General features: G+C 53.9%; 3 protein-coding genes across 3 annotated transcripts in view; all 3 read right to left on the reverse strand.

Moving 5' to 3' along the window:
* The window catches only part of HOXB3 (homeobox B3), a 27,684-nt gene extending 23,209 nt beyond the window's left edge, over positions 1–4,475 (reverse strand). Inside the window, exons 1-2 of the mRNA XM_049702554.1 lie at positions 4,353–4,475; positions 2,098–2,275 (exon numbers count right to left, since the gene is read on the reverse strand). The gene's annotated coding sequence lies outside the window, so the exon portion shown is untranslated. The remainder of the gene's footprint in view (positions 1–2,097; positions 2,276–4,352) is intronic.
* Positions 3,751–9,700, reverse strand: HOXB4 (homeobox B4). Its single transcript, XM_004282670.3, has 2 exons — positions 6,074–9,700; positions 3,751–5,245 (listed from the first exon to the last, which is right to left on the reverse strand). The coding sequence occupies exons 1-2, from the start codon at positions 6,528–6,530 to the stop codon at positions 4,947–4,949; spliced, it is 756 nt and encodes a 251-aa protein (XP_004282718.1). The 5' UTR covers positions 6,531–9,700; the 3' UTR covers positions 3,751–4,946.
* Positions 9,701–19,521: 9,821 nt separating this feature from the next.
* On the reverse strand, positions 19,522–23,904 carry HOXB5 (homeobox B5). Its single transcript, XM_004282669.4, has 2 exons — positions 21,431–23,904; positions 19,522–20,750 (listed from the first exon to the last, which is right to left on the reverse strand). Exons 1-2 carry the CDS (start codon positions 21,990–21,992, stop codon positions 20,503–20,505), a joined length of 810 nt encoding a protein of 269 aa, XP_004282717.1. The 5' UTR covers positions 21,993–23,904; the 3' UTR covers positions 19,522–20,502.
* Between the last annotated feature and the right edge of the window lie 136 nt (positions 23,905–24,040).

Raw genomic sequence — 24,040 nt, forward strand, 5'->3', positions numbered from 1 at the left:
TCACAACTGGTTATCTGCCCTTATGTGTTATGGGTGTACATCGCCCCAAATATTTTCATCCCAGGAGCAGTCCAGCTTGCCTTTCTGCTCGCTCTCTTTTCTTACCAAGGCCTCCAGCTCCTGCATTTATTAAACCTCCCAGGGACAAAGGAGAGGATACCAACCAACACCAGTTATTTCTTGCCTGAGACAGTCCCCAAGACATAGGAGACAATTTACAAAACGCAAACCAACACCCCACATACATCCCAGCAAGTTTCTTTCTCTCCTAGTCTTAACTCAAGGGAACACTTCCTTCTTCCCAGCTGGAGTCTGTCTGTCTGTCTATCTGTCTCTCTCTTTGTCTCTCTCCCCTCCTAAGAGGATGGCTGCTGGTGTAGATTTTTAAGATACAGCAAGTAGAATACAGATTTGAAAAGGCTCTGTGTTCAGAGTTCACTTCTTAGCAAATCCTCCGCACATCTCTCGAAAGTTGCTGGAAACTTTGGTTAACATGGCACAGCTGTCCCTGGCGATGGTCAGAACAGCCTGCACTGACCCTTGTCCCATCTCTCTTGCTCCTCTGGTGGGGAGGTACTCCGTGGGCTCTGTGAGTAGCTGGGGTGGGATTGGGGAGTGGGGAAGGGGTGAGAGTGATTATAGAAATAGCTTCCTAAACAAAGGGACTTCAGAAAATGGGTTAAGATTTTGTGGATTTGGATAACAGACCTCGAGAGACAGTAACCACAATGGGGGCCCTGTGTCTCCTTAGGACCCAGGGGTTTGTCTCCCTAGCCCTCTGAAGCCCCTGGACCTCTCATATCTGCCTCCCTTTGTCTTTCTTCCCTCAGCTCCCTCCAACAAAACAGGAAAGAAGGAGGGATGAACTGGACATGGATGGCAGGGTGAGTCTGCCTGAGGGAAGGAGCTCTGCACAGAGAGAGACCAGCACCCTACTTCCCTCCCCCACACGAGCTAAAAAATTTTTTTGTTCCTTTTCTCCCCAATGGACAGTAACAGAAAAACAATCCAGCAATTTCAAGATAGCAAAGAAGGGGTTGTGGGGGCTGGTGGGGGGTGGAGAAGATGGGACATACAACAGCCCAAGGACCCCTCCCTGTGGAGGTGTGACTTTCCCTTCTGGGCAGGAGGCAAGAGCCAACACAATGTCCAGTCTCAGAGAGGTCAAGGGGCTTCCGAGGTCATTTTGTGGTTCTAATACTGAGCTAATCGCCTAGAAAACGTGGCCTCTCCATGAACTCTCTCTCCTGCCAGCCTCCTACTTCCAAAGCCTCAGTGAGCCCCAGGGAAAAAAGGCCAGCACATTCTGGTCTGAGGCAGAGCCCACTGGCTCCCTCACCTTCAGAAGCGGGGCCCCAGAGGGGAGAACAGAGCCCCCAGACCAAGAGAGCAAAAGGAAACCAAACTAAACTCTGAGCCTCCAGGAAGAAGGAAGGGAGCAGAGTGGAAGAAGAGGAAGATTCCGGCATCAACGAACCTTGCCTGTGAACAGAACAGTTTCCTGCTCCAGAGAGTTGCAAATATTTGTCTAGAATCCCAACCTAGACACAAAAAGAAAAACTGAAGACATCCACCTATACCCCGCTCTGAGGTTGGGGCATTCCATTTTTCCAGGAGGTGGCAGTGACAACTGCTCACTGGTAAACAGACCTGTAGGACACCAGCCCCCAGTGTAGACAAGCAGAGTCACGGAACCCATGGGCCACATGTGCACCTCACCTCGCTACACACACACACACACACACACACACACACACACACACACACATGCTGGGGCTCCCAAGGCCCTCCTGCATTTTCTAAAACCAGAAAGCGCTTCTGAGCTGCCTCACAAACAACCTTTTCTGGGTTTTTTCTGGTGCCTAACACCTCAGTCCCAATCAATTCAAACACTCTCCAGGTGTCAGTCCCTGACCCAAGCATCTGTCATCATAAAAGGCATCAAACCTGACCAACCGTCCACCATAAAAACCCCGCAAAGATAGTTGAAAAAGAAAAAGAAGGAGGCGAGAGAGTGTTTCTTCTTTCCCTAGTAAAAAGAGCTCATAAAACGATTAAAAAAAAAAAAACAGCCAGCCCAGGCGGGGGCTTTGTTACCTTTGAGCCTCTCGCCTCCTCTCGCCTGAACTCCGCGGATCCCATTCATGACGAACGGCTTCTTCCAAACTGAGAGAAAAAAGTTTTCAGCTTTATGGTTCCAAATTTTTTCCCCCTTGCAGATCCGGGAGTGGCAGCTAACACTTTTTTCCCCCAACAGCCGGTCTGCGGAGATTTGCTGTTGAATAATAACAAAGGAGAGAGGATACGTATTTAAAGAAGTGATTAATGGTTTTCTGTATAATTCTCACATTTTTCTTAGCTCTTGTCTACACAGAATGGCTGTGAACTTTAAGCTCCATAGAAATCTTTTTTATTCTATTCATACCTTCCTAAGAGCAGCTTTGATTTGGTTCTATAGAGACATGGGGGGGGCATATGCTTTTTAAGAACTATTTTCCTCTCTAGAAGGGAAGGGCCGCCGCACCCCTTGGCAGCTAAACATCACACCGCGATTCCACCGAAAACAAAGCTCGCCACTCTCAACCTCCAGGTCCGGGTGATTTGCTACGAGTCTCCCCGCAGCATTGAAACGAGCGGTTCAAACACCCCTTCCCGCGCGGTGGACCCCGGCCCAGTCTCTCCCGGGCCCTACACAGCCTCAGACGCCCGGGAGCTGCACACCGGAAGAATGCAAAAGAAATCACAGTAAAACGCGCTGGTGGAATTGGTTATATTTATTTTCTGAAGGGAGATGGGACCGAAAAATGACTTTTAAATGCATCTGCTCTACCGAGCCCTGAGCTTGTGGGAGGCGAGATGGCTGTACCCGGAGCCACCACCGGACCAGAGCCCCAAGGCCGGAGCCCCCAGACCTTAGAACTTCTCTTGGGCTCAGCCCCAAAGCAGCCCAAGCCTGACAGCGCTTCTGAGGGTCACCTGCACCCCTCCCTTCCCCCACTCCATTCTAGGGGTGACTGGGACCTCAGAGACAGAAAGCTATTTGGTCCCCAGTCATACTTTCGATACTTTCTATGAGAAAGAAAATGAAAATTAATACAGGAGCAGGGCTTCACAAAAGAGGCCATTTGTCTTCTTGATTATCTATTTGCTTGTCAGAGTTTGAGCTATGGCACTGGCTAGCTCCTTTGTAATATAAAAATACTCTGAAAACCTGAAAACACCCAGAAACATCTGTGCAAAAAAATTAGACTCATTAAAGCCTTAAACACCTCAGAGGAAAACGATACCTTCTTACGCCAGAGGAAAGAGGCCGGCCGCTCAGAATCCTCTCTCGGAACTTTAATAAGCAAAGAGCCGTCTGTCTAGAAGGAGACAGCTTTAACCGCATTTTATTTGCTTATGACAAATAAATCACTATTTGAAAGCCTTTGTCATACTTAAGCCTCTTGTGTTCTACAATGAAACATTTTCCCCCCATTAGGGATTGGAGTCAGCCCTCCCAGTCCTTTCAATCCATTTTTGGACTAGAGGGGAAAAATTAAAAGCCCCAAACAAAACACACCCACCCCAAAAGGAAAACAAACCAGCCACCACAATTTGGAGTCCTCTGAGATACAAATTCCCATCGGATCCTTTGAAAAAATTCCTCAACCACATAAATGTGCAGTCGAATGGACTGGGGTGCCTACAATATACTCTGGGAGGCATTTATCTGCATCTTTACATCAAGGTTTCAACAAAAACACGCCGTGCTGGTCACAAGAAACCAAACATTTATTTCTATTGTCACTCTGTACAGGACACACATTTTCACGCCAACAAAGGGTTCTAGACTCAGGCAGCCCCAGAACTAAGAAGGGTCCTGGTTTGGAATGTCAGAAAGAGCATAGGAGAGAGGACGCACATGACATAAAATAATTAATAATAATAATAATCAATGCAACAATGATAAACTATGGGAGAGGTCTCTGTCACCTCATCTCCCAGGTGGGAAGGGCATTTTATTTCCTAGTTTCACATTCACTTTCAGTCTAGAACAGGCCTCCACTGTACAACTCCAGATTGGCCAGAGGGTTGTGCCCGGCTCCCAGAACGCAACTGGCCCCTCACCCCTGCAGGCACGGCTTGACCTTCCAGAGGAAGGCCCTCCTGGTCTCTGGGTCCTCTCCTTCTCTTGGACTCAATTTCCCTGCCCTGCTTCTGCGTAGCCGAGGCACGCATCCCCCCGCCCGCCTCCACTTGTCCCCTTCCTGTGGTCCCTACCCCAGCCCCGCAGTGGAAGGGGGTGAGCCGCCAGCGTCCCCGTGAACGGGCACGGAGGGGGAGAGAGGTTGTGTGCGTGTGTTTGTTACCGTGGCCAAAACACTGCGCTATCTGGCAGTCAGAGGATGCTTTCGCTGGGTTTCAGGAATGGGGACAAAGAAAAAATATCCAGACTGTCTTCCAGCAGCGGCAGCAGCAGAGGCGGCGGCGGCGGCGGCCGAGCCGGGCCTCATTTGTTAGCGGGGTGTCGAGGTAATGGTCGCCACCGAGGCCCGTCCTCTCCTCGGCAGAGTAAACAAGACAGATGGGCCTGGGCCTGGCGTGATTAAAGATGAAACGTGGATCCATCTTCACCAAAGCTGAAAATGAGGAGTGCAGCCTCCTCCTATTTCTCTTTCTGTCTTTTTCTTTCTTCCTTCTTCTTTTTTTTAAGGAAGAAAGCAAGAGACTTGAACCTTGCTTCTGGGGGGCCTCGCCTGGCTCCATATTGTCATTTCTATAAATAAAGCTTCCCCTCCCCCCTCCTCTGCATTTATTCGTGTAAATAGACAAAGTGGGGGGAGAGCAGGTAGGCTTTTTCGGACCCAGGCCTCAGGGTCCCCTCCCGCGTCTCCCCCAACCGCCCCCCCCCGCACTCGCAACCCACCCCCGCCCCGAGGTTCGCGGCTCCCACGTGGGGGACACTAGAGCGCGGGGGGGCCTCCGTTGGGCCGGCCAGGGGGCCCTCCGGCTGCGCCTGCGGTGCCACCCGAGCGGATCTTGGTGTTGGGCAACTTGTGGTCTTTTTTCCACTTCATTCGCCGGTTCTGGAACCAAATCTTAATCTGGCGTTCAGAGAGGCAGAGAGCGTGGGCGATCTCCACCCTCCGGCGCCGCGTCAGGTAGCGGTTGTAGTGAAATTCTTTCTCCAGCTCCAAGACCTGCTGGCGAGTGTAGGCGGTCCGAGAGCGCTTGGGCTCCCCGCCGGCGTAATTGGGATTTACTGGACACACACAAAGAGAGGGAGAAAGAGAAAGTTTTATTGCCCCGAAAGGGAGGAGGGAGAGCCCTTTCTTCCAGCTAACACAGTATCTCCCTCCCTCCCTCTCCCGCCACCTCTTCTTCCTCCAGAGGGGGTGGGGATGAAAGAGAAAGCGGGACCCCAGGAAGAGAAAGAGACCTCTAAGTTTTGGAGGATTGTGTGGTCACGACGTTGTTGTTTGGGTGTCCGGGGGGAGTGAGGAATCTTCACAAGGTTTTAATCGCTCCTCTCTCCCCGCACGTGGCCTGGGGCCCGGGATGGGAGAATGAGGGGTGAAAGAGGGAGGGGGCTTCATTAAACCTTTCTTCTGTTAGTTCCCACCCTCTGTGCTCAGATTCCAAGCAGTGCCTGCCCCCAGTAAAAACTTTTGCCCACTTCTCAAGCCAAGGAGCCAGACTAGAGGAAAGAAAGGAAAAAAAAAAAATACAGGGAGTTGACTCAACTCTCAGCTTAAATACAGATTACCTCCTCCCCCCTTCTCCTGCCCCCCTTACACCCCTCCCCAATTTCCAATTTCACTGAGACTGCATCTCCCTGGCGAAAAAGTCGCTGGTGAGAATGGCAAAGAGGATGGGGAACCGACTTCAAAGGCGCGGGGCCCACCAGGCCATAAAAATTTATGGGGGATGTAATTATGTGGCTCTGAAAACAGGCGACCGTAAATCTCCGGCAATGGCGAGTTTATAGCGGGGACAATTGGCTTCCCTTAGCTCCCCCCCCCAATGCCTCGAGGTCCCTTTGGTGTAAAGCGCCGGGGGTGGGAGGGGGAAGGGGTGCCCACGCACTCACCCGTGCTCACGTGAACTTTGCGCATCCAGGGGTAGACGATGGGCTCTTTGCACGCGGAGTGGGACGGGCTGGGGTGCAGGGGGTTCTGAGCGCAGGGAGGCGGCGGGGGGCTGCTGCTGACCGCCTCGCAGCGCTGGCCGGGCTCCGGGAGGAGGGCCCCAGAGGGCGGCGGAGCGGGAGCCCGAGGGGACAGCCCGGGCGGTGGCGGGGGCGGCGGGGGCGGCGGCGGAGGCGGCGGGGGCCCAGGGTCCCGGCAGGCCGCGTAGCGCTGCACGGTGCACGCGGAGCGCCGCCCGAAGCCCGCCTCCGGCTGGAAGCTGCTCTCTCGCCTCTGGCCGCCGGCGTAGTACCCCGGCGAGTGGTCGCTGGGTAGGTAATCGCTCTGTGAATATTCCTCGCACGGAGGGAACTTGGGGTCGACATAGTTTGAGTTGATCAAAAAAGAACTCATAGCCATTAATTTCTGGGAATTGTCCACAAAATATACTAAAATTTATTCCGACCCCTGACTCGTTTTCCTGTTTCCGAAAGCCCTCCTACTTACTGTCAAGTGAACAAAGTTAGGGGCCCACGTGATCCTCGGAGCCAATGGCCGCCCCGCCTGCGATTCCCGGATAAGGAAATCTGCTCACCCGGACCCTACTCCAGCCAAAGAGGTTTATTTCCCCTTCTTCTCTTCCCCCCCCCTCCCCACCCAACACCAGGATTTACATAGGGCTCCTGCGGGGCGACCGCCTCCTCGCTTCTCCTCACCCGGATTGGGGAGAGGGAGGGAGGGAGATGGAGAGCGAGTGAGCAGGTTGCCACCCAAGGGCCTGTTGGGGCGCTGGGCGGAGCGCAATCCCTGGATCCCCTCAGAAGCTGGGGCTTCGGATGTGGCCCCTCCTGTCCTGCCTCACCTCCCCCCAGGCCTTCCTTAGGGCCCCAGCCCCTCCTCACGACGTGGCGAGGGGGAGCCCCTTTACCCGGCGTCTGTGCGGGGGAGTTAAGTGAGGGACGGACTAGGGGCTCCGCCTGAGAGGGGAACCCACACGGGGGAGAGGCACTGAGCGTGGGCCTTTTCTCTGCAGCCGCACGGGGAGGGGTAGGGAGTGAGAGGGGAGGCATCGGAGCAACCAGGCGGGTGCACGGAGGGACTTGTCAGAGATGAATGGAACCGCGGGCGGATCGATAGGAAATTCATGCACTAATTCGGGGAGACCTCGCCTTCCAAATCGCATTTAGCTGCGCTATTAGTTTGGCTGTGTCAGTCAGTCCGTCTGTTTCCCCCTCCTATCCACTCCTCCCCGTACCCCACGCGGCCCAAGCCGGGAGAAACGACTTGGTTTCCCACACTAAACATGAGCACTAGAGTAAAAAACCTCCAACTTTTGAGAGCACGCTGAATAGAAATTTGCTAATTCCAAAAGCACCGGAGCAACGCTAACCGGGCGTCGAGACGTTGTAATTGCCGCTAATGCGGCCGCCCGCGCAGCGAGCAGAAATCTCACATCCTTGTGATGCTGAGGATAGGAGACAGGGGTGATCCCCGCACAATAACACCCCTTGGTAATCGTGTGTTTCCAGGGCATCTTGTTCTGAACCCAAACGGAAAGGCGACCTCTGCATCCGTTTGAAAAGCAAATTTCCTTTGCCTTCGCACACTGAAGACAAGTCATTTTTACCGGATTTTCAGTGAAGCCTCCCTAAGCCCAAAATAGGGAATAGGTGGGCTGGAGGGAGAGGATAAAATAAAAACATCAGCAACAATATTAACCTTTTAAGTGAAGTGAAAAAGGACCAAGGCTCCCAAGGGCAGGCAGGGGGAGATTTCAGGTAGATGATTCCTCCATCTCTAAGCAGTTGAGGGAGAAAAAGAAAGAGAAAGAAGAAGGAAGGAGTCTTCGTGTGGTCAGTCACCGGATGGTCCTCATTTAGGAAAAAAAAAATATTTTTTTCTTCAGGAAGAAAAAAATGAGCGGAGTGTTTATGTCAACTACATATTCCCCTAGATACGAATTTGTGACCACAAAATTCCTTACACAAATTCGGATCTACAGGGTATATACAGAAGACAGATAGATCTTCTTGGCCCAGAAATTTTCCAGTTCTCCTACTTTCCACGCGTCCTTCTTTGGGGGTGTAGTTTGAGTGCTTCGATTTGATTTCGTTTTGTTCCAAGTTCTGAGGTCTGGGAGCAGGAAAAGTCACTGCGGTTCCATTCCTGGGATTACAAGGTTTTCAACTCTCTTCCTCTTCTATTAGAGAGAAATAGAAGCTGCCGGTCCCGCAAAGGGACGCGAACCTCGGGGCCGCTGCGCAACTCGGCGGCGCATGAATTATGAGATGTAAACATTAGCTAAGCACAAAAGGAGGAAGGGTCATCCTGAGGCTGCGGCGTAGTCAGAATCAGGCCCTTCTGGGTGCCCTCGCGCCCCTCCCCTCCCCCCAGGACTTTTTTTTTTTAAAAAAAAAGAAACAAAACCCCAATCGGCAACTCCGTGCTCCTTGCAGCCTTTAGTTTTCGATCAAACGAATATCTAGATATTTTCCAAGGCGCCTCTCAGCAAAAGGAAGAGGGAGAGGCGGCTGGGTGTGAAGGGGGAGTCATAAAAGTCCTTTTAGAAAAATTCAATGGTAAAAAGAGAGAGAAACAGCTGTAAAGAAAAATGCTGGGAGACCAAGCAGATGGGGCCCCGGATATTTAATGATGGGCAATTCCGTTTACAACCTGAGAAAAAGATCAAAGGCGTTTCATTTCCGAATGAAGGGCAATGAGGAACCATAAAACATGCAGCCAGATGATATTCCGGCCCCTCCCAACCTCCCATACCTCCTGGGGCCAGAAAAGGGGGATAATAGGTAAAGTGTGAGGAGGAACCCCATTTCCCCCACCTCCCTAGCTCTGGGCAGGCTCTCTCAGTTTAAACTTGCTCATTCAGCCACCTGCTAGGCTTGCTGGCAGTGGAACCAAAATGGGGATCTGGGAAACCTGGGGGATCTGGAATTTCTGAAGGGACTTCCTGAGGCTGCCAGTAACCACTGAATTTACTAAGCTGGGAGACTGAGGATGGAGCTGAAGGGAACTGCGTCCTAGACTGTGAAAGCTGAGGGCCTTCACAGGGTGAGGAGAAGGGTTCACAGAAGCCTCTTCTGCACCCAGACTCCCCATTCATCTCTCTAGGTCTGAAGAATACTTGCATCCCTAGTGAACAAATCAGAATAATATCAATTTCTTTAACATCAACAAAACAAAAAGCAACCCTCTAACCACCATGCTCTAAAGGTCTCTGCCCATCCCTAGTCCTGGGACCCTTGCATGTGGATAGGAGGAGAGTTTCCACCTACCAGCAACTAAGCCCAGAGACCCTCTGATTTTCTATCCCAAATCTAGATTACCAAGGTTGGCTTCTGGGCCCGATTTCTAACTTTCTAACACCAACACTCTCCCAGCCAGGCTGGACTCACCTATATTTGAAAAATCACACACACACACACACACACACTAATATTGTAGTTATCTTTGCCAGGAGAGGGTCCAATAAGTAATCTCAGAACCCCATTTAGGCACCCAGGGAGACTGGCACCTGACCCTGGATCCACAGACAAAATGTGTGGATAGGACCCCCAACAGCCCCCCAGCGTCAAGCAGGGGCTTTTCCAAGTCTTGTCAAGGGCCACTTTAGTGAGGGGCTCCACGACCCCTTCCAGCTGGCCAGGCCCCTCCCCCACCCCATACCTCCTGTCCTTCTCAACTCGCCTCCCTGAAACCCGTCCAACTCGAACGCTTTTCGGAATTTGGGGAGGGCCAATGCGCTGGCCACCGGGGCCTCTCTGCTGCTCTACACTTTCTCAAGAGATGCGGTCCAGGTGCCCCAAGCACCCCAAAAGAGAGGGATGGGAAGCAGAGCCCGCGGGGCTGTGTGTGGCTGATTCTGGGGACAGAGCGCTGGGCGCTGAGAGCCGCCACCTGCCCATCCCACCGAGGCGCCGCACCCCCCACCCCAGCCAGTCCCACCGCGATGGGTGGAGGACTCGGTTTATCTGCGACTTCCAAGACGGGGTTCAGAGCAGGAAGCTGCCTCTCCCTCCACCCCCGAAGAGCACTAACATTGATACGCATAATAATAAGAACCAAGGCTCCACCCGCGTTCAGAGCCACCTCTCCGGCGCTCCCGGTGGCTCGCTGGCCCGCCGGCCGCCTTTTCCCTGCAGCTACAGGTTGCTGGAGTGACCTCTCGCTGCTCAGCCCCTCCGCGGTCCCGGGCGTGCCCAGCCCGCGCCGCATCGGCTACTTTTTGTCGGCGGGGAGGGAGGGACTGAGCGAGGGAGAGAGACCCTGAGGCCAGGAGGCCCGCACCGCCAGAGGCGCGGAGGAGCGCCAGGCCCGGAGGGGCGCGGGCGGGAGTACTCACCGGGCCGCTCCCCGCGCCCTCCAGGCCGCCAACCCGCCCGCGGGCCCGCGCGGCCCCCGACGAGCTCGCTCTCGTCCACTATTGTGTGTTCGGAAAACCGAACCGCGGCGGCGGGCAGAGGAGCTCCGGGCCCCCTTGGCGGCCGGAACAAGACTTTTTTTTTTTTTTTGGTGTGTTTTTGTTTTTGAAGCGCAAGTTTTCGTATTAATCTCATACTTTGGCAGTCTTTGTTAAACAGCTAGGCGCGTCACCAGGCTCTCGAACATTTTAATAATTTTTAGACGCCGTGACCTGCGGTTCACCCCTCTCGGGCCTCCCCCACGAGCAGGCAGTTACTATAATACGCTCGCGCAGTTCGCTCGGTCATATTGAATTTTGCGCAGGTCATTACTTGGGAGAAAAATGACAGAGCAAGGAATTTGATTCAGCTCATCCCCTCCAGCTCTTTTTGCCAGAAACTTCTCTCCCCTTCCCCCCACCCCCACCCCCAAAAAGTCCCATTCGGATAGAACTCAGCCCGGCCCCGCCTCTTCTTTGATATTCCATCATTCCTATATTTTTTGTCAGCTCTCGTTCGGGGGCCAAGAGGGAAAGGGTAGAACTCCGCGGGGGTTCCCTTTGCGGCCTGTGATGGAGGCTGGCACCTGGAGAAGTGGAAATGTGGGGATCTGGGTCCCAGAGAGCAGGCCTCAGCCAAAGCCCCCTTCCCTCCTTCCTCCCCTATAAATGGCTGTACTGACAACGCCTGTATTCCCACCCAACTGCACACTGCATCTGCTTTGTTCTACCCCTCAATGCCAGAGAGACCCCCATTTCTGCCAAAACTTTAGAGGCTCCAGGGCCCCAGGAATGACCCCTCTACCTCCTGGTGCTGAGATTTGGTTCACAGGCCAGCATGTTTGGGGAAGATAGAATTCTGAGAGAAGGGCTGGACTGCACTGGTCAAAGCTGGGGCACTGGCTTTCAGAGGCTTTAGTTGTCCTTTAAAAATCAAACAGTATCCTCCCCATCTGCATTTTTATTTAAAACTACTTTTCATCTGTACAGTAACTCCTTTGCCTGCCCCCAGCACCACCACAAGTAGGTTGAGGAGGAAATCAGAGAGGTGTTAAAAATACTCAAGAGATTTTCTTTGGTTTGTCCCTCCAGGATCAGAAATAGGTGATGGGCCAGCAACACATTTCCCCCTTTCTCCAGCCTCCAAGGAACCAGCAGAAGTAGATCAGGTGACTCCCCTCCACCCAGTTCAAGTCTAGGGGGAGTGTCTGCAAGGGGGTATCTCCCTAGTGCGGGGAGGCCGGAAGAGAGCATCCCAAGGTACCCAGCTTGGCCTGGGATGGCAGAGGACTCCTCTTTCTCATTCTGAGGCCCCTCCAGCCCAGGACCTTGGGCTGCTCCAGTCTATTCCACAAAACTATCAACTTGCTAACATACTGTCCTGGAATGGAGGGAAAAGAGACTGAGGAGGAACAGAAAGAGATAGATTCTCCAGTTCAGGTTTTGACCTCTACCTCCTCCAGACCCTAGGAATTCCCTATGGCCTGACTCCCCAGAAAAACTTGCCTGAAGGCCAAGCAGAAATGAGGACCCACACCCAATTGGTTTAATTTTTTTAAAATATTGGGGTCAAATTGATTTGAAATTTGACATTAAACTGTGGTCTCTTCTGGCCATATTTCAAAATGCATCTTTATAAAAACTCCCAGGTCCTCTTTTTTTCTGGCGGACAAACACCCAGAGAGTACCTCCTATATTAAATGCTTAGAAGAGAATATGATGACATCTCATAAGGCAACAAACCGTCACGTAAAGACCCCAAATAAGCATATGCCCTGGTGTTATAATTAGTCTCTCTAAGCATTTTACTTATGAGCTAAGCTTAATGCACGGATTCAAGGTTCATTTAAGGTTGCCAGTTAAAAAGATCTCTGTGAGTCCATCCAGTATTTTTCCTTCTCATTTCCCCTCCCTCCTTGAAATAGGAAGAGAGGGATTCTGGAAGAACATACAAGTGTAGGTTTGGGAGAGAGTGAGAGAATTAACAAGCTAACCTTCTTTCAATATCCAAGTGCTTAAACCCAAGCAATTGGGAAAGAGGATGGGAGTTTTTAAACTCCGTCCAGTCCTGGCCCATGGTTACTGGACTCCAACTGCCTGGACCCCGTCTGGGGGTAATCCCTGAAAAAAACAGGCCTGCCTGGAGGGAGGAGGAGCTGGGGGATCCAGCTGTTTGGCCCCTTTAGGGGAAGCCTAGTGGGGCTGATGTGGGTTGGAGTCAGGTCTTCACCTTGGAAGACTTCTTTGGCCCCACCAAACGTCCTGCAAGGACGTGTGGGTAATTGGATTTTTAAAATGTGTGCGGCTGGGTAGGTTTTAATTAAATTTTATATGGTGACTCAAAGGTTGTCTTTGGGAGAGAAAATTGCGCAGAGGATTGGCCATGCCCAGAGCGCTTTCTTTTGTGCAGCTCCCCACCCCACCAGAGCCAGTCTGGGGAGAAGGGTTTCTTCCTCCCTCAGTTTCTCCTTCCCCAGATCTGCCTCTCCCCTCTCCAGTTCCGCTCCCGCACTCCCCGAGCCCACAAGTCTTCCTTACCTCGAGCATCCCTTGCTCGCTTTCTTCTCTCTTCACACACACACACTGCCTCCTCCCCTCTTCCACCCCTCCCCAGCCGCTAGACGCCGCTGCGGCCGGCTCACGCACGCTGTAAACTTTTGACCCTCCAACTTCGCGACCCCTCGGGCAATAACACTGGCCTCACGGCCCAGGGTCTCATTCTGCTGCGCCGGCTGCAGAAACCCAAACGCAAAACGTCTTCCCTGCCCTTCCTCCCCCGCCCCCACTAAGGGCCTTAGGCCTGGAGAAGAGGAGTCAGTCTTTCGATTGTTCAATAACTCCTCCTCGGGAAAAGATGCTGACTCCACTTCCGGCTGTTTGCACCACTTCCCGTATTTTCACCGTTCTCTCATGTTTAGATGCCTGGAAGAGCTTTTGACGACCCACCCCTCTCGATTCTTGTCCCCCAGAATGGGGCCGCAGTTGCCGTTGACAGGAGTGGGGACATATGGGAAGCCATAGAATGGGCTGAACTGGAGAAGGGTGTTTCTGGGGTGAAAAGTGGAGAGAGCTTGGAGCAAGTGTTCCTTGGGAGAGGAGGGGGCCATAGGCCCCCAAAAGGCTGGAGAGAGAGCTCAGCGTCCAGGCTTTGCGAGGCCCAGCGGGCCCGGGGCCACCTTGCGCGGCCGCTCGCTGGCGCCTTGGAGGCTCCAGCCTGGCTGTGAACTTGGTCTAAGGCGGACTCTACTGGCAGCTCGGGGACGTTACAGCCTCAGCCTCTGCCTCTGCCTCTCGGCCAACGCAGCGGCCGCGCGGCGACCTGCGCTGTTTCGGTTTCCTTTGCTCCCAAATATCGCTTCCCAAGCCCCCACTTCTCATAGAGAAGGATTTTGTTCCTCCTTTCCTTGGGGCCCTTGGGGGTCGGAAAACAGAAAAGAGAGAGAGAGACACACAGAGAGAAAAAGAGACTGGAACAAGCAGAAGCTCCGATATACAGGGATTATGCTCCATCGTGTCTCCAAGCCCCAAAGAGGAGATGTTCCCACATGCAGGGACTTTCCCCCTTCCGCTCCCCTAAACGCTTCTTTTCAGGCTGAATCCCCTCCTCTCCACCTGGCCCTCCTGGGTCATGTCTTGGCTAGGCAAGCGGTGTTCGGGCCTGCGAAGTACCTTTCCTCTCTAGACACATTCGTCCCTACCCCACTGGGCTCCGAGGTCACGGATCGCCGCAGCCAAAGTCAGCCGCCGCGCTCAGAGGCTGCACCGAGGCCGCAGCTCTGGGGGCTCAGCCCGAATCCACTCGGAGAGAAAGACCAGAGCGTGGCTGTGCAGCTAGGGAGGAAAAGCTAGAAGATGCGAAGACGAGATTTAGGGAGAGAAAAGACAGGACAGAGGACGCCTAAATCATAGAGAAAGGAGAAAGAAGGGGGAGAAAAGGGGATTAAAAGTTATAAAGGTGCTGATATTCGGGGTCCGACAGGTCCAGAACTGCCCGAAGTCCAATCCTCTCCAGTCTCCTAAATACCCCACTTCCTCTTGGAGCCCGAAATCTGGGTCTCAATCAATTCGCCAAAAGGAGGGGAAATCGGTCTAAACCTGTGGGCCTGCCCCCAGCCCGGCTGGGAGCGATGGAGGTGGCGGCGGTGCGGCCAGCGGCACGTAATGTATGCGGCAGCGGCTCGGAGCCCCAAGTAGGCCGGCGCTCCGGCCCTGTCTGCTGACCTCTGCGTGATCCCGGACTCTATGAATTATTGATGAGATATGAGCGTTGATTTCCCCTTTCAGGATGCAAACTCCATTATATTGTTAAAATGGCGATTTAATCGTTGAGAATAGCTTTTGGTGTGGGTTTTTTCCCCAAACTCATTTGCGCCTCCTTCCTTTTCATTTAACTCTCTTAATTAAATCCTTTAACAGATTTTAATCACTTTTTGGAGGGAGGGGTAGGAGGAAGGGGAAAGACATCACTACTATCACCAACAAACACTAAAAACAAGCCAGAAAACCATAAAAAGCTTCTACCTTGGGGAAGTTGAAAGGAAGGTGGGGAGGGGGTGTTAGCCCCTCTAGAAAGGTCGTGCTGGGAACAACCACCAGAGGATACATCCATCCGAGTGCTGGGGCAAACTAACTCTGACAAGGAAGTGTTGGGCCTGGGAGGTGTCTAATTCCACCCCGGAGGAGACTTGTGTGTGGAGTCCGACTGTGGAGAGTAAGTCAGGCTTACCCTTCTTGCTGAGAAGTCGAGGGACATGGAGCTTGGGGAAGACACGTGTTTCTTGAGGGGAGCGATTCTCCAATCTGAAACCCGGGGCGCGGCTTACCGAGAAACGTCCGTTCTCTTTAGGGCCCCCATTTCTCCCCTCCCCCACCCCAAGCAGCTCGGTTTCCAGGCGGTGTCTGGGTTAATTAATATGGATGTGTAACAGCGCTGCAGCAATCGATAAATCCCGCTGTGGGCAGATCCCAGCCTCGAAATCCGATTACTCTGAGAAACTCCAAAAAATGGAAACAGTGACCAGTGGGCTCTCCGCTAAAAGAGGGGAAAGGTTCTTGCTAAGCTCCATTCTCCTTGGTTGGCCGGGTTGGTCCCCAAGCTGGGAAACCCATGCAGGCAAGCGCCTTCTCTGCTCTGTCCCGAAAGGGACTGAGTCTGGGGGACTGTGCTGAACGGTTCACTTCTCCCTTGCTCTGAATCCTTGGCTTCCACCTCAGCATCCAAACCCCAAGGATAAAGGAACCAGCCCAAGAGAGGAGCTTCCACGTGGATCCTGCCCCCATACCCTGCCCCCCCAAACCCCAGAGAATACTTCTCACAGCCAGGGAAGAGTTAAGTGTCCCTGTTGCAGTTACCGAGAGGAAGCCGATGAAATATGGGCGCTTGGAACTCCAGGCCCGGCTGGCTTTCCTGTTTACATTTCTTTATACTTCCTCCTACCCCGAAGCCTCGGAGAAACAAAACAAAAAACCAAACCCAAAAAATAACCAAATAAAACAAAACAAAATTAAATTGTCCATTGAGTAGTGGTCAAGCTGGCCTCAGAGGGAAAAGGGAAATGTAGCCTTACCCTCCCGCTGCTGACCTCCTCTGCCCTGCCCAGGTGGAGGGTGCCGATGGATAGCATGAGGATTTGACTAGTGGGTTCTGGCCTGCAGCTCAGAGAGTTGGGGCCTGGACCCAGCTGGGGAGGGGAACCAGATGGGAGAGGAGAGAGAGAAACAGCTTTCCCTGAGAACGTCTTGAGGAAGACTGGAGAGGAGGACACAGGTCTGGGGCAGAGAGAGTTCCTTTGCACCAGAAACCATTGGAAAACTCTCATCCTCTCCCCCAACACGTCCTTGCTGGGGTTCAGGGGAGACAGTTGCCCAGAAAACCTGAAGTGGGGAAGAGGAAAGCCCAGCTAGGGTGGGGTCTTCTCCAGGTAGGATCTGCTCAGAGCCGGAGGAGACCCTTCAAGCGTTCTGGCTGTTGCAGCAGAAGTGGGCACCCCCGCCAGAGCTGCTCTTCACCACTCCGGAAAATCTCTCTAGATATGCTCAGCAGATGTCCCTGGGCCGCTGGCCCGATATTCTATATCAGAGTTTGCAGGACTGATGCGGGAGGGGGCCAGAAAATCTTTAGTGGCAGTCCCGGTGGTCTGGGGTTTCTGAGAGAGGGTGGCTGGCGGCATCAGAGTGAGACCAGGGGCACAATAGGAGTGGGGTTTCCCAGGAGACCCCAGGTCAGATTCTGTGCCCACTGCACTCTTCCTTTGCATCTCATTCAACTCATTTGCCTTGTCCAGAGTGGAAGCCTGTGGAAGTTATGCCTCCAAAATTTATTGGTATTTTAAATGGTGCTCGACATCCTTTGGGAACTGACCAGAGTCTCCTTTCCATGGGATACAAATGCCCCATCGTTTCGGGGGAGATGTGTCTTCACAGTAAGGTGAGGACCCCAAGCCCTCTGTCCTCTTTGCACTCAAAGCCTGTGAAAGGTCTCCCGTAAATCAGGCCTGGGCAGGGAATGCAGAGCTCAGGGAATAGAGAGCAGCTGCAGGAGAGAGAGGAAATTAGGAGAGAGTGCAGATGTTCTTTAATGTGAAATGGGGAGAATCTTGTCACCCTCTCCTTGTCCCAAAGATCAGAAACCCCTTAAGATGCCACAGGACCAATTCCAGGGACAATGGGAACTGATGAGCTAAATCCAGAGAGGGTGGGCTGCCAAAAGCAGGAGTGACAGGGTGGTTGACCCCCCATGGGTCTTAAAATTGGGAGGTCAGTTTGGTGAGGAAGAGACCTCCAGTTTTTAGAAGGAGGGTGACTTATCCTTAGAAAATAACGGGCCCCAGGGAGTCAAATAATAAAATCCTTCTGGTTTGTGGTGCCACAAAACAAAGGGGCCTCTAGGCTCTGGTAGGGAGAGAAGAAGGAGGAAGGAGAGGAGAGGAGAGGAAAAGAGCACCTCTCCAATTTTCTCTCCCAGCTCCTAAGTCCCTTTTTATTCTCCTGACAGCTGGGGCTGTGTGTTCTTCAGCAAGTTTTATTTTTGGAGGGATTTCCAGGGATCTACTTAAACACCTACATCCTCCAGATAAAAAAAGAAGCTCTCCCCTCCCCCCCACTCCTGGCCAGGAATTTGAGGGAAATTCACCCTCTGTCTGCTCCCTGCTTGGACCTCAGGACCCTACATAGAGCCAAGCCAGAAGGTTGGCCTGGGACCAAAAGGCTGAAGTTGGGTGCAAAGGTGCCATGCTCCCCATCCCTGATAGCCCCAATGAGACCATAGAGAACCAGGGGTACCCCCTTTCACGGGGTTCAAAGATCTAAAAGCCAGAGTGTGTCCCAGTGCAAGGCAGCCCACAGCAGCTGCGTTAGCCTTCCCCGGACTTTTTCTCAGCTCAGATGTATGCAGATAAAAGTGCCCGGCGGCTCGCTCCCACACACCCCTGACAAATGAATGTCATAAAGTTCCTTTCCTGGGGGTGGGGAGATGTCTGTCTGAAGATACCCAGTAGTGAAGTGGCCCCCCCCACACACATACGGGGCCCTCCCTTCAGCAGTAAACACCCCTCCTTCTTGCCCCCTAAATTTCCAAGGGCACGGAAGGAACCCACGCAAGCTTTTTCCCCACAAAGACTCAGACACTCCGGCAAATAAAACCAGGCACCCCGGACTGCAAAGGCCTTATTGAACGGAACTGAGTGCCCCTCTTCAGACACCCAGCTGGTCAGAACTTGGTGCAAAATCAGGCTAAATTTCCCCTACTTATCATCGCACAGTCCTGCCGGAGGCAAGGTTTCCTTCCCCCAGTTCCAAGCCCCACAATTGCGAGGGGAAAAGCAAAAACTGGAAGCGACTTACTGTGGGAGAGCTGGGCCTGGGCTGCTGCCACACCACCGCCTTCTGGGCTGGGAGAGCGCTCACCTACCTCTGCCCCCTTCCCCACCACTGCGAGCAGTTAAAGTGTCACTTAACATTCTGGAGAATGTGAAATATACCGCGCGGTGTCAACTCCCCAAAACCATAAAACTAACTTTATGGACCTCACGTGACTTTCTCGAGCCAGTGAGGGGTATCTGTCTGACTTCTCCGCGATTTTTACGATCTAACTTCAAGATAAAACCCCTATCCATTTGACATCTAAATGTCATAGCGACTTTTGGGATAGTTTGCTATGGGCAAAGGGGGACAAAGTCAAGGGGGAAGGGGGAAGGAAGGCCCAGTAGAGCCACCAAGACCCTCAGCTGCCTCCTCACCAGCTCCCCTCCCCCCACAAGTCCTGTAAGAAGTTGGGCCAAGCTGGAAGGGATTGACCGGGTAAGTGTCCAGACTTGACTTGTGCTCAGGGTGGAGGCTGACTTGGATGGAGGAGGACTGGCCCCTGGCCCTGAGCCAGTCCAGTTGATGGGGGAACCAAGGGTCTTCCAGGAGGGACCCCAGCTCCTAATCAAGAGGGCAGGTCAGTTGGGCCCCTGGAGAGAGGAAGCCCTTGATAAGTGTAGAGAAGACTGAGGGTGAGAGGAAACCTTTGAAATTGAGCTGATTTTTTTTTGTTTTTTTTGGCCTTAGTGGGTGGCAGAGCTGAATTGGGATTTGGACCAGGGGACAGTGGCGCTGGGCAGGCCTGTTTCACCGCCAAAAGGCCAGGAGCCTCCTGCTCAGGACTTAGGCCCAGATTACTTTCCGCTAAGAGGTTTCCAGAGACTTTTTGGCCAGCTGGTGGAAGGCCAGGGTGGAGTCCAGCTCAGCAAAGGCTTGCTTTTCGCCCCAGCCTTGCCCCTTGCCCCTTGCCCCAGGCTCATGTGGGGTTCCTGGGTCTCTCAGTCCCCCAGGCATGAAAGCCTGTCCCCTGGCCCAAGTACCACTGACCAAGCAGAGACATAGGTGGTTGAGAGGGGCTGCTGGTGAGCGTCCTGCTTTCCCTTCCCTACACCCCAGATCTATCAAGAATGGTCTAGGGTGTGCCCGGTGATGGGAGAGGCAGGCCCCAGAGAAAAGACAAGTGGAAGGGCAGTGGAGGAGGGGAAACATTTATTTGACTTCAAGGAAAGCTACAAACAAATACCAAAAGCGAATCACTGAGACAGGCCCGCCCGGCAAAGACAGATTTCACATGTAGCACAGCATCCACTCGCTCACTACAAATGGTCTTGGAAGTGAAATGGGTAGGGAGGAGAGGATAGGTCTGACCCAGACTATCCCCATATTTACAAGCTCTGGGCCCTCTATGCCAGACCCATGAATGCACAGAGAAATACACACGACATTTTACACTGAGGGTTATTTTTGTTTCCGGATACTCCAGGACCAGGCCTTGTGGGGCCTACCCAGGCGGCAGGAACTTAAATCTCAGTATTTACCGGCCCTCTTCTCAACATCACCCCTTTGGTCCTCCCCGGCCCCCTCCCACCCCAGGACCAAGTCTTGGGAGACTTGGGCCTGGGAGTGGGGAGGGAGGAGGAAGAGGAAGGTGGAATGAGACACAGTCATGGACTCCGGTCTCCGAGGCCAGCTCAGCTGGGCCCGGCGCTGCGGCACTATCCGACCTCAACTGCTGCCCCTTTTAGAGAAGTTTCTAGCTGAAACTCAAAATACAGCGATCATCCTTTTATAAATAAGTTAGAAGAACACAGATGGGGAGGGGAAAGTTCACATTAAACATGCGAGTTTCTTTTTGTCCTGGGGGAAGGAGTGCAACCACAGACACGAACGTTCAGAAACACTGGCGGATTTGGGGTGAGCAGAGGGGAGTGGGGAGCATGGTGGGAAAATAATAATTATCATTATTATTACAATAATAACAAGATTAACCAGTCCAAGAGACAGGGAGCCACAGGAAGACTTAAGACCAAATGAAAAATCGTAGCACAAGGCCCGGGCGAGGCAGGCTCGTGGGAACCGGTCCCCAGCGGGCAGCGGCAGTGCGGGGAGGCTTGGAGGGGCCAGGGCTGGGAGCAGCACGGGCTCTTGGGCCGCCCGGGGCTCCTCCCGGCGGGCTCAGGGCTGGAAGGCGCTGCCGGCTGTAGCCAGGCTCATACTTTTCAGTTTGTTGTCTTTCTTCCACTTCATGCGCCGGTTCTGGAACCAGATCTTGATCTGGCGCTCGGACAGGCAGAGCGCGTGGGCGATCTCGATGCGCCGTCGCCGCGTCAGGTAGCGGTTGAAGTGGAACTCCTTCTCCAGCTCTAGGGTCTGGTAGCGGGTATAAGCGGTCCGGGCCCTTTTCCCGTCCGGCCCGGTCATATCTGGAGCAGACAGAGCAGCGAAGCAACGTTATTCCGGTTAAGGGAGGGGGCCCTGGGTGGGAGGGGGGCGTGGAGCAGGACCCAGGCGTCCCTGGCACCCAGCTCACCGCAGCTCCAATTCTCCCCACTCCAGATGCCCGCATCCGAGCTCGCTTTCTGCACCCCTTTCTCCTGCAGCCCCCACTTCTGCTGGCAGCGAGTGCGCCCGGCTTTGTCTCTTGCTCCCTCCCTGTGCCTCACCCTTCGCTGGGCTCAGGCGGTCGCTCACCCCGGGAGGGAGGAGAACGGTTGCACTTTTGCCCTGGAAGCCTCGTTTTACTGCTCGCCCCTCCTCTGCTAGAAACAGTCTCAAAATTTCGGGGACAAAGCAGGACCCTTCCCCACGTTACATAAACCTCATCCTTCATCCTAAAGCTAGTTCAAGCTGGGCAAATAAAACCTAAGGCGAATCTGGGAACAAATTATTAAAAATACTCCTCCCCAAACCCCCAGCTAAAGACCTTCTTTGGCTCTGTCCCCCCGAGCTGAGCTGTGAGGACCCTCTTAGAGACTTCTTCCCCTCTGGAGGAAAGAAATCTATATTTGAGGAAAAGCCAAGTTCTCCTCGCCGCCGCCCCCCCCCCTCAAACGCAGAGAAGGAAAGCCGAGAAGACAAAAAGGGGAGCGAGAGCGAGAATTACCATGGCTGATGTGAAGCTTCCTCATCCAGGGGAATATCTGCGGAGTCTGCCCCTCGGGCGCGGCTGTGGAGGTGGCCATGGGCTCTGGCTGCGCCCGAGCTAGGCTTGGGCTGCTTAGCTGGCTCGCCGCTTCCTCGGGCTCCGAGGACACGCTGGCCTCGTCTATTTCGGTGAAATTGGCGCTGGAGCTGGCCGGGGTCGCCTGGTCGGAGGGGGACGAAGCAGAGGGCTTGGCGCCGTGGCTGTCGCCGTTGGTGCAGGGCAGGGACTCGGGCGAGGACAGGGAGCAGCTCGACGCCGCTTGCCTGAAGCGGGGCTCCTGGGAGGGCGCAGGGAAGGCGCGCGAGCTCTCGCCCACCGCCCCAAAGTGGCTGGAGGAGGCCGAGGAGCGGTTGACGCTGAGGTCCATCCCATTGTAATTGTAGCCGTAAGAGCCGGTGTGCATGGCAGCGGGATCCCTGTAAGAGCCGCTCAGAGAGCTGCCACTGCCATAATTTAGCAACTGATAGTCCGGGCCATTTGGATAACGCCCCGAGAAGGAGTTTACAAAGTACGAGCTCATTTGGGTGATTTTGGAGGGCTTGATTTGTGGATCGTGGTCGTTATAACCCTGTGCTTCACGATTTATGATGTATTAATGAATTATAGCGATGCACTGTACTTCGTTTTGCTATGTATGCGGCCAAATATGGGGGGGGTGGAAGGGGGATGGGGGGGCGTTAGGGAATCACGTGCTTTTGTTGACCAGTCGTAAATTCTCGCTGATGACCTCAAGAGGTAATTCATGCTCTATGGTTACAAATAATGACGATCCGAGAATCGTTAGGGCCGATTCAATGCGAGCCTCCGAGAGAGGGGGAAAAAGGAGAAGGGGGAGAAACAGGGAGAAGGTTGGCGGCGGCCTCTGAGCAGAGCGCGCCACCTCCCGGCGAACGGCGGGAGCGCGGGCCGCAGACAGCCATGGCGGCGACAGCTGCCTCCCTGCCGGCTCCGTGCAACCGCGGGGCTCGAAAGAAACCCGGCCCAGGCTCACCCACAGGGTTGAATCTTTTAGAGGAGAAACCCGGTCGAGCCTTTGCCCACTTTCTCGGGAGTGGAGTTCGTCTGTCCATCGGTCCTTCTCCTTGTCGTTATTATTATTATTATTATTATTATAACAACTCTGGATAAGATGACCCAAGATTGAGTTGCTCTTCCCTTACTCGGGCTTTGCAAGTCTCCGAGTTGGGGACGGAAATGGGGGAGAGGTTGGAAGATGTGTGTGAAAAACAATGATTGCAAAGGGTTTCCCCTGTGAGCTCAGCCTGGCCTGCTTCCTGACCGGGATGCAGTGGCCCGTCCACAGCATCCAAGCCGAGCCGGTGAGGCTAAGCTGAGGGTTCGAAGGAGAAGCCTTCGCTTCTCCTTGTTCCCTTAGAAGTTTGAAATCCTCTTTCTGACCTCTTCCTCATCCTTAGCCCAGGACAGAAGAAGGGCAGAGCAAGACAGAGACCCCAAAGGAAGAGGCCGGCTGGGGCTAAGTGGCCTAGTTGCGAGAAAAACGGTGGAGACGACCGCGTCGGGGCTGGGGTTTGGGTGTAAACATCGTCCTGAGAGTTTGGGACCAAGGCAGAATCCTTTCGCCTTCTCACCAGATGCCCGCTATTGCCTTGGGATGCCCCACTTGAGACCCCTTGCTGGCGTCTGGGTAGTTTCAGAATTTGCCCAGCGGCCCACTCCTTCCCCGGAAAAGGGTTCCGAGGACCCGCGGCCCCTTGCTGAGCGCGCTGGGCGGCCAAAGACCGCCACAGCTGGGCCCCTTCTGCCAGGCGGCTATTTTCTTTAAAAATAAAAAAGGGAGAGAGAGGGAGGAGGAAGAAAGGAAAACAGTCTCCGCAGCTTGCCGCCTGGGTAAAGGTGAGGGTGAGGGTGAGGGTGAGGGTGGGGGTGGGGAGAGAATGGGTCGGTTTTTGTTGATGGGATGAGACCGAACTGCCCCATCACCTGGCCTCCTGCCCTCAGGTCTCCAAAGAGCAGGGGGAAAGTCTTGCCCTTCGCCCGGCGCCTGCCGGCGGCTTCACATTCCCCTACTTGTCGCTGAGCTACTACTTGAGGCAGGAAGGGGTGCCGGGAGTCTTCAGCTGAGGGCAAAGAGATAGATATCCGGTGGCCCCAATTTAGGCCAGGAGCCGAGGGCCAAGGCCGGCGGAGACCAGGCCATGTGGGCAGGCCAAAGACCACGGGCCTTGGCGATCCTGTGGACAGAACAGCGCTGCTGAGGCACTGAGACCCGCCTGGCTCAGTCTCTGCAAGAGCTCCCGGCTGGAGGGCCTTGGTGGCGTCCCTCGTGCCACGGACAAACGAGGAAATGCTAGAGACTAAGAGGGAAACGGCCCTTCTCCGTCCCCCAATTCCGCACCAGGAGAGGCCGTTGTGAGCCTCAGCACCGGCGAGGTGAGGCGCTGGAGCTTGGGCCGAACCGCTGCAGCCTTTATCGCAACTGTAACTTCCGAGCCCTCTGGGGCCGACCAGGGCTCCTGCCTTTGCTGCGGAGTTTCCGGCACGGGGACGCAGGGGTGGCGGTGGGGGTAGGGGAGTGGCAGGGGAGGAGCAGAGGTGACCCAGCAGCGA

This window comes from Orcinus orca, chromosome 19 (genome assembly GCF_937001465.1).
Source record: "Orcinus orca chromosome 19, mOrcOrc1.1, whole genome shotgun sequence".
Lineage (NCBI taxonomy): Eukaryota > Metazoa > Chordata > Mammalia > Artiodactyla > Delphinidae > Orcinus > Orcinus orca.

Excerpts from the sequence above, each read along its gene's own strand:
- HOXB4 (XM_004282670.3), bottom strand. The coding sequence starts at position 6,530 with ATGGCTATGAGTTCTTTTTTGATCAACTCAAACTATGTCGACCCCAAG. Across the intron at positions 5,246-6,073 it reads CAAAGTTCACGTGAGCACGG|TAAATCCCAATTACGCCGGC; the intron begins GTGAGTGCGTGG and ends GTGTGTGTCCAG.
- HOXB5 (XM_004282669.4), bottom strand. The coding sequence starts at position 21,992 with ATGAGCTCGTACTTTGTAAACTCCTTCTCGGGGCGTTATCCAAATGGC. Across the intron at positions 20,751-21,430 it reads GAAGCTTCACATCAGCCATG|ATATGACCGGGCCGGACGGG; the intron begins GTAATTCTCGCT and ends TGTCTGCTCCAG.